The 14744-nt window shown below is 39.7% G+C and overlaps 1 protein-coding gene across 2 annotated transcripts in view; it reads left to right on the forward strand.

Moving 5' to 3' along the window:
* The window catches only part of vps50 (VPS50 EARP/GARPII complex subunit), a 91978-nt gene that overhangs the window by 15368 nt on the left and 61866 nt on the right, over positions 1 to 14744 (forward strand). For both annotated transcript variants that reach the window (XM_069516229.1, XM_020090860.2), the window contains exons 5-9: positions 2314 to 2367; positions 8464 to 8534; positions 9583 to 9700; positions 10460 to 10495; positions 10843 to 10925. In XM_069516229.1, coding sequence (XP_069372330.1) covers positions 2314 to 2367; positions 8464 to 8534; positions 9583 to 9700; positions 10460 to 10495; positions 10843 to 10925 — 362 coding nt within the window. The remainder of the gene's footprint in view (positions 1 to 2313; positions 2368 to 8463; positions 8535 to 9582; positions 9701 to 10459; positions 10496 to 10842; positions 10926 to 14744) is intronic.

Consider the following 14744-nt stretch of genomic DNA (forward strand, 5'->3'; position numbering starts at 1 on the left):
GTTTTTCTGTTTCTCCACCATTCACTTGTCAAATTTCTTTCACTTCTTCCATGTACTGAATATTTTTTCACCGTGACCATCTAACTCACGTTTGGATTTTAAAAAAACACTCAGGTACTAACACCCTGTGGAATGAGCAGCTTCAACTGAGCTGCATTTGCCATCTGTTCAGGTCTCCAGTTGGCTGCCATGCATACGCAACACATTTTCGAAATGTCATCCCCCTGCTCTTAGTCTCATCTGCTGCATAGTAGCAAATATAAACGCCTCCTCACTGCTTGGAATAAACTTGTTCTTAACATAAAACTGTACTTGGTGAATGTATGTGTTGGTGTAAATAGTTGCACTGTAAACATGAAAGAAAAGCGGTTGCTCATTGAGTCAGAGAAAGATAGTAACTGGAGTATTTGTCCTTTGTCATGATAATGAGCATCTCATTCATAACAAGCTCTTTTGTTTGTCGTGAGATGCAAATGTTTTCCTCTTGAACTTTCATTCTTGACTTTGACATTGAAATCAATATGTTTTTTTGTAAGTGATGGAATACAGGAGTTATAGATTTTAGCTTTGAGCATAAATAAGGATTTCATTTATTGTTATTAAACATATCTATGTGTAACACTGGGGACCCTCGAAAACTTGAAAGTTTTTCAATAGCAGTTTTGTGATGAGCTTTGACAACTTTGAGAAAACATGACTGCTGTATTATCTGTCTGAACCTGACCGAGTTTGCCGAGCTCGCACCAAACTAAACAGGCATTCTATTTTCCCTGATTACGGGCACGTGCAGCATAACAAATCAAGTAGCTAGCCCAGCCAACATGACAGAATCTGACCCAAACCTGAATATCATGTCAACATTTTTGGCAGAACCCAGCCCGACTCATCAGGTCTGGTATCCTGTGTGTTTAGTGGTCATTGCTGCCCTAATGAAAAATGCCATCATTAACTTAACCATGGGAAGTGTAGTAGGATCCAGTCATAGACTGTAAATAAAAATGACATGGCTGCTCCCTAAAAGTGAAGCCAAAGTGTCTTAATGCCCCCCTGGTGGCTGGCTGCAGAATAAATCATAAACCCCCGCATCCGATTGGTCGAATGCATGCATCAGTGGGACCACGCTACCATGGCTCTATTCCCTGATCATTAAACTTTGGCTGCCATCTGTGCAAAATGGCAGCCTAGGTATTTTGACTTAAAATCTGTAGTGGGAGTCTGTCTTTATTTACAGTCTGATGATCCCATCCTTTTGGAGCTTTATACACCCTACACTACTTCTTAAATTAGTTTTACTGTGATATCTAGATTTGAAAGTGAACTGTTGAGGTTGTTACTGAAAAAGCACTCACAAAAAATAGTCAGACAGATCGCTCACAATCCCTTTACTTTTCGAAACGTGTTGACCTTGTTTATAAATGGCCCTTCAGTGAGGCTCAGGCTATGGTTCATTCAATCTCAACAATAACAACCAACAGAACAGAGAACTTTCAGACAGAAGCAGAGTGAAGCTGTTGAGAATGAAATGAAATGAAATGAAACTGAGTGAGACATTGTCTGAAAAGGCTTTGGTTATATCTTGCCTTAGATACAGACATCAGCGATTGCTATTCTTGCTCCATCCTCAATAGCAAGATTAAACTGCCCAAACAGTTTTTGTTGGCTGACATTTGGGAAGATCATCAAAATGTCTTTTCACTCTTTTTGTGTCTCTGTGCTGGCGACAGCTGTGGCCAGAGCCATTATGAGTTGTCTGCCTGCCTGTCTTTCGAATGTGATATCTCAGGACTGCCTTCTGGGGATTTCTTCACATTTGGAGCAAATGTTCATTTGGACTAACAAATTTGATTTTGGCGGTCAAAGGTCAAGGTCACAATGACCTCACGTTCATCCCATTCTTGTGAGCGTGACGTATCAAGGACCTCTACGGGGGAATTTTATTACATCTGGCACAAACATTAACTAGGACTCCAGAATGAACTCGCTGTGACTTCACTAAACACGTTTGTGCACAATTTCACACATCTAAAAGAGTGGAATGGAAGTCATGACTTTTTCAATGCAAAAGGTCAAAGGTCAACTTCCCTGTGACATCACAATGTTCAACAAATAGCCATTACTCAGGAACAGAAAGAATGATTGTGACCATATTTCACATTTGCTACTGAATTGATGACATTAGGTGACAACCTTGTCTGGATGGGCATGGATGTAAACTGCAACTTGACTTTCTAGTGTAGGCATGCAACTGCACCCAGTAATTTTAGTTTTGGCTTTTGTACTCAAGTGTCACTCTTCATCTCTTTCTCTCTGCAGGTTTCTAAAAAGGTTGCAGATCTCATTCTGGAGAAACAGCCTTCTTATGTCAAGGTAAGCTTTCCCAGTCAATTCACGATCAGATGATTTTGCGTATATACACATTTCATTGTATTATTGGACATCAGGCTTTCTTGATTGATATCAATGTTTCAGTGGATGTGATGAGTCAGTCGCCAGCTGTCAACCAGATTAGGTAGAATTTTCGTAACCATGGCAATATGAAATTTGACTCCCCCCGTGGATAAGAAACTGGGACAGTATTCTAGTTTTTTATTCAGAACATGATCAGGTTGTGAATTCAAACTAATTCCATAAAATCCTTTGATCAGCAAGTGCTGTTGCAATGAACTGAAATGAACCACCGTTTTATTAAGTTAATAACTTTATATTAAATAAGCCATTATTCAGCAACTTTCTTGTCAGTTCAAGCTTTATTAAAGTAGTTTGATGAACACTGCCACACAGAAAGGGAAGGAATCTACTCAAGCCGTTTTCAGACATGAGGGGTAAAATCCAGAGAATTGTCAACAGAGTTTACCCGTAGTCTGCCTTTCACACATGAACAACGAAACTGGTGGTTTTCTGCACAGAAGCATTCACGTAGGCAACAAATCCTCTGCATTATTCAGACAAGAGGTGGAGCAGCCAGGTGCAGCAGACAGAGGCAAGAAGTGATGTATTAACTCCACTGCGTGGATCACGTGATCATGTTTACAGCACCCGGAAGTGTTAAAGCTAGATATCAAAGATGTGTGTGTACCAAAGTGTATGTATTGGTTGTGTGTATAGGAATTGAGTGAAGGACCAAGTCTTTTGATTTATTTAAATTTGCATTCAGACCTCACTCGTCCTATCAGATACATGACTGTTGGAGTTTAGCAGAGTGCATTCAATTTTGAATTTAGTCATTAAAGCTTTGATCCTGGCAGACGACCGGCAGCTTTTAACACATTTACCATGTTGTGAAATTGCAGTGATATTACTGCAAATGTTGAATCATCCGAAGGTCAGTCTATGAATAGTGAATTGATCATTATTTCTATGACCCTCCCCTGTGACTCTGCACTTACAAATGACAGCAGGAGCTAATTGGATTCCAAGGGCAATTCCACTGACACATCTCAGCCCACATTCAGGCCAGTGTTTCCCATACATGTGCCCAATGGCGGTGGGAGGAGAGGAGAGCTCTGTTAAATCTATTTAGTTCTATTGTTATATTTAATGTTAAAGACGTTTCATATCCATGTCAATTCACACGCCTTCGAGAAAAGTGTATGAATGATTAAAAGTACAACAATTATAGCAACAAGCAGTGAGAACATGTCAAAAATGAAAGAAACAATGTTAATCATAACTTTCACACACTAGTGTTACAGCATTTACACTCATTTGATTGGAATATGCAAGGAAACTAAAAATATGAAAAAATATGGAAGATCCATCTTGATAAAAAGATGGTTGGTATTCCACATGCACCGTTCTTCTTTTTCCTGGAGACTGGCCCCACCATGCACAGAGGCCACCATGCGCTGTCAATCTCAAAGACATCCGATTGCCTCCAGAGACATTAACAATATATATATTCTTTGGATTTGATTCCCTTAAAGGAACATTGTAAATGTTAAGTTTATTTTTCATTGAATATGTGATACAATACAAGTGTTATCTGGAAAAAGGACTGTAAGTGATTGATAATCTCTAGAATGAATGACTGCTATCTAGCTGCTATTTGATATATTATATAATTACATTAATATAGTTTTATTCAACATTTGTCAATAATTTTAGGCACATATATGAAAGCAGCTTTTATTACAATCAATACAAATCTTCAAACACATCATATCCAAGCTTGGCAGACATTCCCCTGCTCCTCATCGTGCACAAATGTACTCATGCCTCAAGAGCCCTTCTGGTGCCATCAGATTCATAAACACCTCCTGGCAGTATCGCTTTGTGAGAGAACAAAAGGCGTTTGCTCTCACGTGAATAAAAACGCATTTTTGATTCCACATTTGATGCTACCACTGTCCTGGGGAAACTCTGCAATCATCCCCTGCGGAGTTCAGAGGGCACATTTATGTCACAATGAGAAGGAAGAGTTTTATTACTTAATTTGCCATCATTCAGAAAAGATTCACGGACTAAAAGAAGCCAACAATGCACTTAGTGCTTGCCCCTTGATTTGCAGATTTATTATATACACATATACAACCTAGTTAGTTTCTGTCCTTTAAACATGAAAGCCACTGAATACCGTACATGTTTCAACTCTTTACCTGCCTCTTTATAAGGTGTTTCATTCATTTGTTTTCCGCCTGCTACACCTCTCTGTATCTCCTCTTTGTGAAACATATTTTCACAGACAAACCTGCCACAGAGACTAGGAGCCACAGGGCACAATGCCACTCCCCCCCCCAGTGCTCAGTACTGTGTACAACACGTCAGGGGACACAAATTGTGCAGACACATAGACTCTGCGTTAGCACTTGGAAGTGAGGGTCCGCTAAGTGTCTGATGTGATTCGTAGCTCCGCTGTGACAAACCTTTCCTCTGTTGGCACCTGCGTCTACCCACTAGTGACACATGGCCACTGCTTGTGTCTTGTCTATGATCTGGTTTCCTCATGTGGGGGTTACATAGAGGTTATTAAGATTTATTCATTTAAAACTGCTGATTCCTAATGAACAGTTTGTATTCTTTAGCTTTCTTTTTATCTGCTTCTAAATTGTGTTTTTTAACACATGCACAGTTGTTTTCTGTGAGTTCAAGGTGTTAACCTACCCTAAGACACAGGTAATAGGTTATTTAAAATAAATGCCCTCTGTTATTTCCACAGTTAAAAATAGACAGTTTGGAACAAAGTGACCCTTAGACTTGTCAGGAGAGAGGGAGATTGCCTTGCGGGAGAGACCAACTTGTAATGCATTAGCACCAGCTAGCCCTGACCAGGTCACTCAGAAGAATGGATTTGGACTGGTATTCAATTATACCAACTGGAAACACTTATTCGTCACTGTAACACCCGGCAATTTTGTTTTCTTTCCTCAGTTAGCTACTTTAAGAGAAATTAGTAATTTGTCCAACATTGGTGGTAATTCCTGCCAATTACATGGCGGTCTGAAGGCTCTTTCATCGCTACACGACAACACAGACATCAATAACTGATCAGGCATACCCATTTTTTTGTTGTGTTTCCTTATGCAGGTCAATTATTGATGTAAACTGAGAAAATTGTGAGAGAGAATCTTAATTACGTCCAAAGTTCCATTGAACTCTGTCTTCATTCACCTCACTCCGTAAAAGCAACTAGGGCAAAACCCCAACCGAAGCATCCTTAGGATGTGTAGGCAGGAGGGTGAACAAGGAGCCAGTGCATAATCAATGTGCTGGAGGGTCACAAGAAGGACCTCTTATAAAAATTTAAATAGAAAAGCTTGGAAAAGGATTTTCCTTTGGGACTGAACCTCTCCTCCTCCTTGACCTTCACTTCCCACACCACAGCTGTATATGTGGACATAGTAGGAGTGGGGTTGTATAATTTAATTGTGTGTGAGTAAGTTCCCCTTTTTTGGATGTGTACAGTACATAAATACCTACTGTGCGTGAATATCTGTTTGCTCAGCATTTCTTAACTTCGTCCCACATCCCTCTCATTCCTGCTGTTTAACCTCTTTTTTTTCCACTAAACTCTGACTGACCAACTGCACCACTGTGCACAGTTACTGTATCTGCTCTTTCGTCCGTCAGGTTAAGTGTAGCCTGTAGACAGAGCTGTGGTTTAACAACAAATTGGAGCCTCAGGCTACAAACTGAGCTCTCAGCATGTTGAGCATGTGTGAGTCTCTGTTTTAATACCTGTGACCAAGTGTGTGTGTGTTCAGGTCGTCTTTGTCTTGATTTGCTGAGTGGATTTGTGCTCAAAATAGAATGCACAAAGTATTTTCATATGAATCATGGGCTAAGTGCACAACTGCTGTGCACAGTATTACTAGTGCATTGATAATGAGTGGCATACATGTATTTAGAGTGCAATGCAAGCTGTGTGTTTGTCTCGTAAAGTGAAAGATTAATTTCTGTTTCACTACCCTCACCGCTGGGTAACTATTGGAACAACCACATGCTGGGTTAATCTAACACAGCAAGATGAGTTGCTTGTTTAATCAAGTCCAATGTGTTAAATATTTTACACACATGTTGGTTCATATCAACTTGAATGTCATTTTACTTAAAGGTCCAGTGTGTAAGATTTAGGTGAAAGGGAACTATTGGCAGACATTTAATAATTCTCATGATGTTTTCACTAGTTCATTTCATCTAAATTGTATGAATTGTAGTTATCTTTACCCCAGAAAAGGCCCTTTATATTCAAATACTTTATATTTACATCGAGGGGACCCTCTCCACAGTGGCCGCCATGTTTTTTACATTAGTCCAGACTGAACAAACTAAACACCTTTTAAATTTTTATGACAGTTAAAGGCTACCACAGTGCACTTCTTGACTCTTTCATTTTTTATTAACTTATTAAACCGGCCTGTACCACGACTGTTAAGTTCATTCAACTTTGACTTTTCATCACTATCTTGATACTGATGGAGTCAGGAGGAGACGCCATAGAGGTTTACAGTTGTAAATGGTGCAGAAGTTAAAGACATGGCTGCACTGTTCCCAGCATGTGAATCAGTATCCTGGGCGTAGTCTCTAAATTATTCCTCAGCTGGACTTGGTGAGTCATCTCAGATCCAGATCGTTCCTGCTCCTTAGTGAGCAGGAGCATTTTCTGATGACACATTTAAATGCATGTCTGAGTGCACAAAGGCCAACGTGATACCCTCATGTATTAAGAAACTGTTCTGGCCACGATATATCATTTATTATTCAAGAAACCCTCTGGCTTTCACAAATGTAGTGACTTTGCAGATGATTGCTTATTGATGTTTGCATCGTGTTTGATTAGTAAAGGCAACAGTTTGTTATACCAAGTCCATGTTTTCCTTGAGAATTTCAAAAGTTAAACTAGACTAGCCTTCAGTAGAGTGCATACTTTCACAAGGGCCCAACAGCCCAGCCAACATGAACAATCCCAAATGGAACCTCAATATCATTCTAATATTTATGCTCCGTCGAGTATTCACACTTTATTTGCAATTAGTGTCATGGTAATGTTTGTTCGCCCCCCTCACAGAAAAGTATGACTCTCGTGGTACATGTCCCCTCAGAGAAAATCCTGTCTCTCGAAAAGACCTTGTCAAGTTCTTCTTCAACTCTCAGGATCATGAGGACACATAAGTTTGAATGGGACCATTACATTCGTACCAACAGCAGAAGTGCCACTTTGAAGCTGTGAACACTTTAGCACTGTTGAAAATTCCTCAGACTATAATTTGTTGGTAAAAGCTTGTTTTGTCTGACAGTAAACAGTTTTTTATTTCTACACAGGAGTGGTACAACATAAAAAAAAAAAAAAGATCGAACAACAACAACATCTCTCACCTCAGGCATGACATCTGGCAGATCAAGAAAATAAAAATGCAAAAGCGGATGAGGAAAATCGAAAGTATAACGGCGATCTAGTTTGCCCTTGATCCTACTTTGGCCGCGCTTGTTCTCTGCAGAGGTCATTGACGTGGCTTTTATAACCGAATCTGGAGAGCAGAGCGCTCATTGATCCTTTTCTAAACGTCAGCACTCTGAAGAAAGGAAGGCTCCGTCTGATTTTCTGTTTGTAAAGTCATTCACTTGAACTGAATTAAGTTTTGTCGCTGACAATACATGCCCCACCGTAACAGCATCATCTATAATATCTATCTTCATATTGCTCACAGCAGGATGCATCTGAAAGAAGAGTGCAGTGCTATGTGTGTAAGCAAGCATTGCTCTTCATGTCTGTGCATGTGTGGTGATGATTTGCTCGGCAGATGGCTTTATTTGAAACATATCTCACTGACGGGCCTGTAAATGAATCAGAGCAACAATATCAAAGTGTTCTACGATTATAAGAACAGCGTTTATTGTAAATACAGTTTTTCTGAAGTTTTTGCATTTAATAAGTACAATCTCAAACAATGATTTTGAAATGTTTACGTGTTTTTAAACAGTATGTTGTGTTTTCATTTTTAAAACTGTCCTGGTCCTTGTTAACAGGAGCTGGAGAGAGTAACCTCATTACAGACCAACCTGCAGCTGGCAGCAGTCATTTGCACTAACGCAAGGAGGTAATGGCGCTCTATTACACTCACTAAAAGAAATGGCTCTTCAAATAGCCCATTCAAAAAACATCTGCATACTCATACAACTTAGGTAACTGTCCCTTTTCCCTCATATATTCTCATTCTTTTGTCACACATGACAAGTGATTCGCTCTTGTCTTCCCTTGAAATGTATGTTACTTCTGTGTTTTTTAGTCTTGTTATTTACTTGTGGGTTATGAGAGAATTTCTCTTTGTGTTACTCAAAATTTTATGTGTTATCATTGCACTGTGTATTGTTCGGGTAGTGACCTTAGACTGTATACAAAGTTGGACGACATGACAGCTCCCCTAAAGTGAAGCCAAAGTGTCTTGATCGCCCCCTTGCCTCCTCCATGTTAGTGAATAGGACATGGGCCAAACAAACAAATCAAAGTACAAAAGATGGTTTCTGTCATTTCAAGTAAATCCTGTCACTCTGATGTTTCTTTAAGTGTTCCTTATTTGATAGGTTAGTCATTTGATGCTATTCAAAGATGGTAAAACCATATGATTTACATCTGAGAATGACTCGCAATTCACAGAGCATATGTATCTGCGGGACCTCAATACTGCAGTTCCATTCCCTGATACCTACTACATAGACTGTGGCTTCAAGTCACATCATATGTGGAAGATGGCAGCGTTCATATCTGCCTTACTTTGGGTTGATTTCTGGATAAAAAGAGGAAGTGGAGACATATTGTCCATCTTTATATACATCTGTGGTCATGGCAGAATCCTCTATATTGTAGTATTGTTTATCTCTATTACTTTTGTACATTTGTGACCAGTTTAAAGCTCCATGTGTTTTCCTCTGGTGTTACCACTACATTAATAACGAAGAGGATTGCTGTAAAAACACAAAGGTCTCGTAATTGTTTGAATACATTTATAGATATACAGCACCATTCCCTACATAGTACAAAGCACTGCTGGTTCACTATTTTCCCTATACTGCACTTTTACATATCAGCAAACTTAGCACTGTCAATTGATGCTTTATTGTTTCTGTACTATACCATTTTGTGTGTAGACAACTGAGCGTCTCGAAGGAAGGATTCACAGAGGCCAGCCTGGGTCTACTGGCCAATCAGAGAAGACGACAACTGCTGACAGGCTTGCTCAAGTCTCTGAGGACCATCAAGACCCTGGTAAAATTTGCACATCTCACAGTGTTCACATGCAATGCAACATATGTTGTAATGTACTGAATAGTGCTGCAAATGTTTTTTGGTCCTAGGACCCATCCGTCTGCTTACATATCCTATCAGTAATAACATGCTTTTTTAGTGGGCACAGCCCTGCATTGATTATGTCCACATTTGAATTAGTACCTGGCAACAAAGCTGCCACACTCTGCACAGATAGTTCCAGCATCCAGTGTTGTGTATGTTTAATGAAACTCAAATCTGCTTTAGCGGGATAAAACTCTACATCCTACTTTGAATTAATTGTGTAAAACTCAGCTTCTTAAGCTCATTAACATACCTTTCTGTAGTAAATGTCAGTCATTTTTTGTTACAGTTGATGAATGCTCATGTGTCCTTTCTGACCTGCAACATAAATCATGTCCACTGTCGTCGAGGAAGGTTTTTAATTTCCCTTGTTTGGGAACCTAAATCAGCTATTGTGAGACTCAACCCTGAGCTGTAGCTGATGAACTGTCATTAACACTGTGTAACATGTTAGTAAATCAATGTAATTCCTAATCATCATCATCACAACTCTTCCTCAGGACTATTTAGGTTTAAATCAAACATGCTGTTGAAAAAAAAACATGTACACTAAAACTGCACTAGTTGGCAGAGACATAGAACGGCAGGGAAGTAATTCTAGTTTTAAAATATTTAGGCCTGTTAGGGATTTTATGCTGCACTCATGTCTTCTTCTTGTCATTCTTCTCCTCACAGCAAAGAACAGATGTAAGACTCAGCGAGATGCTAGAGGTATTGTAATCCCTTCTATACACACCCGCAGGCACGCAAGCACTTACAGATGTTTATCATTGACTTGAAAGGTTAAAACTCAGTATGCAATCCACATGGAAAGCCAAACCCACACAAACACTAGGTGCTCCGACAAATACAGATGTATGGTGAAGGTCAGCTTTAGCAGACTGAATGGATCTGACCACCACTGTGTGATCTTTGATGATCTGCTGTAAAAACCCTTTTAAAGAAGATTATTTTATTGATTATTGTATGGTATGTGTATATATTGTACTGGACATTAAAGCTTGTGGGTTTTTTTTCACATATAAACAATAAATGACCTCACGTCTCTGTTTCTATAGGAGGAAGACTACCCAGGTGCAATCCAGCTCTGTCTGGAATGTCAGAAAGCTGCCAGCACCTTTAAACACTACAGCTGCATCAGGTACAGAAATAATATATATATAGAGAGAGATATTTAGTTGTATCCAAATGAAAATAGCATGGACTTAATTTATTTATGGCTGGATGAAACATTTTCTGATCTACCTGATCGTTATGAATCTAAATATGACTTAAATATCTTTCTGAATTTAATGTCAACTCTTGAAAACTAGGAAATCACTCCCCTTCAAATCATGACCCAATGTTTTCTTTAAAATGCAGATCGGTCTTTTTTTCTCACAATGTTGAAAGTTAATAAACTCTAATTAAAGGGGCTTTTTACTTCCTTTTACTTGGCTCATTGTCATTGCCCTCTGGTAATTCGATTGCATTGACTGTGACGCCAGAGCAGTTTTCTTAAGTTTTTACTATCTGGCTTTCAGCCCAATGAAAAGTCTCTAAGCAGGACATTCTCAGTGAATATACACACACTGCTACCTCTGTATCTTGAGGAGTTTGAGGCAGACATGTTTTTATATTTTGAATGCAGCGGGTTTTAAGCATATTGCTTATTTCTTCTGTTGAGGTCTTTCAGTTCTTGAGTAGTTGTTGCATTGAATGGTATCAGCTGATAAGATAGAGAGAGACAGGCAGAAAGCTGGAACCATTAGGAAAATAAGAAGATCTTTTTAGTCTCCCCACATGACTGTCATAACAAACCTCTTCCCCTCTCTCCTCCACTTTTTTACGGCTCTGATCTGACAGAAATAATGAGGTTGTGTTGGACATTTACTGTGTTTAAGCGTGTTTGTAAAATGTCTCTCCTGAACTCGCTAGAAAATATGGTGAATGCCAGATGGAGAATTGTCTCAATCCTTTTGATTTCTTGTGTAATTGTGCTCAATTTGTGGCAGTAGGTGGGCGCCTCACTGCTGCTTTCTCGTGTATTGATTACAGATAGATCAGTGCTACACGTCATCATTGGATTCTTCCCTCCTACTGTTACACCTTTTCACACACCCAGAAAAAGAATGGAACAAAAAATGTGTGGGGACTAACTTTGCTAAAGCAACACTATATAAATTTTACTAAACAATCGCACCCTCTGGAGCCACATGAGGTGATTCATTCTGTTGGGCTCAGTGGTTTTTCCTGTACAGAAAAAGCCAATGTGTTGATCAGAGCTCTGCCTAGAGCTGAACTTAAACACAACTGAACAGTGGATATTCTTGATATTCCGTTCGTTTTTCTCACTGAATATTGGAGATAAATACTAGTATTTAAGTCTTTTTAATTGCTCTACAGTTAAGTATTACTCTTGAGTTTGCTGGGCCTGATTCTGGCAATTTAACCCACTCAGCAAAGTTACGTAGATCAAGGGCAGACGTTCAGAGTGAGGAGTGGAAAAGAAAGCGGCTCCATTTCTCCTTATTCCAAGTCAGTGAACCATCAAACTAATTTTGAAGCTGCTAATATAAGGTAAAAATGTGCATAGTGTTGCTTTAACACACCCATGTCACAGAAACACATCATACACACTCAAAGTTATTACAAGCTCCAACATTTCTTTTTCCTTTTTGTTTCAAATCAGTTTCTTTCTTTAAAACCACTAAAAACCCATCTCACTTTATGGTATCCAGCCATGCAGACATGTCAACACTTCCTGGGGTGCTAGTGTCAACAGTAACAACAACATTCACTTACCACATTGTATTGACAGTGGAGCAGAAGACACTGGGTTTTTGCTTCGATGATGCCATTTAAGACACAGAGTGACTGGTGTGAAATTGTAACCAATAAGACAATGTTATGCACAGAGGATTGTTGTGGTGCGGAAAATTGCTCCAACTGTTCCCTCCAATCTGCAGCTGCTGTGTATTTGTGTGAACACCACTTTGTTCTCACAGTGTCATTAATTCACCATTAATTCATTGAAATGAATCATGTTCTATATCCATGATGATGAGACTCTGTGGAATGTGTTTGGGTGGAGGTGTGTAGAATAAACCTGTATTTGCCAACAATGGTAACACCCTCTGCAGGTAGCATATCCGTGTGGGAATGTCATAAAAACATGTTTTTCAAATCAGCATTGTCACTGTATTCAATGCAGTTTGGATGTGTGATCAAATGTGTGTGTGATTGTCATCCACGCCCTTTCTTTCTTTTGTAATATGCATGTAGTATAGTTTTAAACATTGGTGCCCTGATCACACCTTGCACACTGTGCTCTCTGTAGTGTTTGCAGCGCTGCCCTCTATAAGGAGCTACTTTTCAGTCTGCTGCACTTTGATTTAACCTTGTAGTTGTGCTTTTGCATGTAGCTGAATGCACTTATTGGAAGCTTTGTTTCATATCCACCTTTTCTTTGTCACTGGCCCCAACCTTTAAAAGTCAGTGTTTCCTCAACAAGGCGCTTATACAGCCTCACGCCTGTCGTAGGCCAGTTTCATCGGGCGGTCCACAGGGTCTGCTTTTAGGCAGGTTAGGACCCCTGCATGTGAGCGCAGTGTTAGAAACTGTTAGCTCTGCTGTGGCCTTAAAACAATGAAGTGTAATCTACCTTAGAGCACCTCTGTCCTAATGTGACCCACGCAATAATTATCATGACAAGTGGGATTTCTTGCTCATGCACATTTGTCTTAAAACTTCATTCCTACATGTATGGCAGCCATGTCATTCCATTGTTTGTTGAATTTGGAATATGAAAGAAATGTCTTCTGTCTTAAGGTGGAACTGTTAAACAGAGGAAAGGATCTTTAAGTCTCTTACTACCAGAATACAGCCAGTATCATACACAGCACTTGGGACAACATGTTTGTTTACATTCATGTCACCTGTGATTGGTCGAGGAGCAACGTGTTGTATGTCATGGTACTTAGCCACAGCCCAGCAAAAATATGAGTCTGTAGTCGCCTCATCTAACAAAGAGTTCATCTTGACAGGCACAAATGTCTCGTAGTTCTAGCCCATCATTGTAATATTCAGACTTGCCGATAGTGAAATTAGCTGAGTTTTTTTGAGCTGATTGTTTTCACATCTGGTGTAAATCTCAATGGAGTTGGCATCAAGCAGGCAACAGATGTGCATTGTCATTTGAAACTGACTCAAGGTCTTTGGGCTGTATCCAAGTTCTACATGGAGACTCATCCAGAAAACAAACAAATAAAATTATGTTTATTTATAATATTTTATTCATTTTGTCAATACTGATTTTAGAGTCACTGCCCAGGCCAACATGGCATCCTCAGGTCTAAACTTGCACCCACCCAACTTTTCTAGAGATGCCAGAGATCTATGTCACATTCTGCACTTGAGGAAAACAACAAAAAGAATGAATTTCCATCCACTGTTGAGAACATTTTTTCACAGTCTAATTCCTGCTCACTTCCCCCCGCTTACTCACTTGCATAATTTGCTGTTGACCCTCCTAACTACATTTCATTCTTTGAAGCCCTTCCCCTGCAACTTTGTTGCCTCTCTGCCTTGTAACATGGCTACAGCAAAAATTGTCTTCTTACAAAATCTTTGCATCCGGCTGACCCTTGAAGCGAACCCCACATTGATTCTTTAGCGAGTCAGCAAGTCACTGCTGGGAGACTCGCCTCCGGGTGGACACCTATTGCCTGTGATAATTGAAAATGCGATGCAAAATAACCTCCGCAATTTCCACCTAACTCTATTTCAATCCTCTTGTTCCCTGCGGAGAACAGATTGTTAATTAGGTTTTCCTCCTCATCTGTTATTTATGCATTCTATCTGATCATGGAAGAGTGTCTGTGCGGGGAGCTGCTGCAGCTGTACTCACACTGGAGTTCGGACAGTGTCTTTAGGTAATATATACAGCACGTGGACACAATAGCAGCAGGTCACCTGGGGT

The sequence above is a fragment of the Paralichthys olivaceus genome, chromosome 20 (assembly GCF_024713975.1).
Source record: "Paralichthys olivaceus isolate ysfri-2021 chromosome 20, ASM2471397v2, whole genome shotgun sequence".
NCBI classification, from domain to species: Eukaryota; Metazoa; Chordata; class Actinopteri; order Pleuronectiformes; family Paralichthyidae; genus Paralichthys; species Paralichthys olivaceus.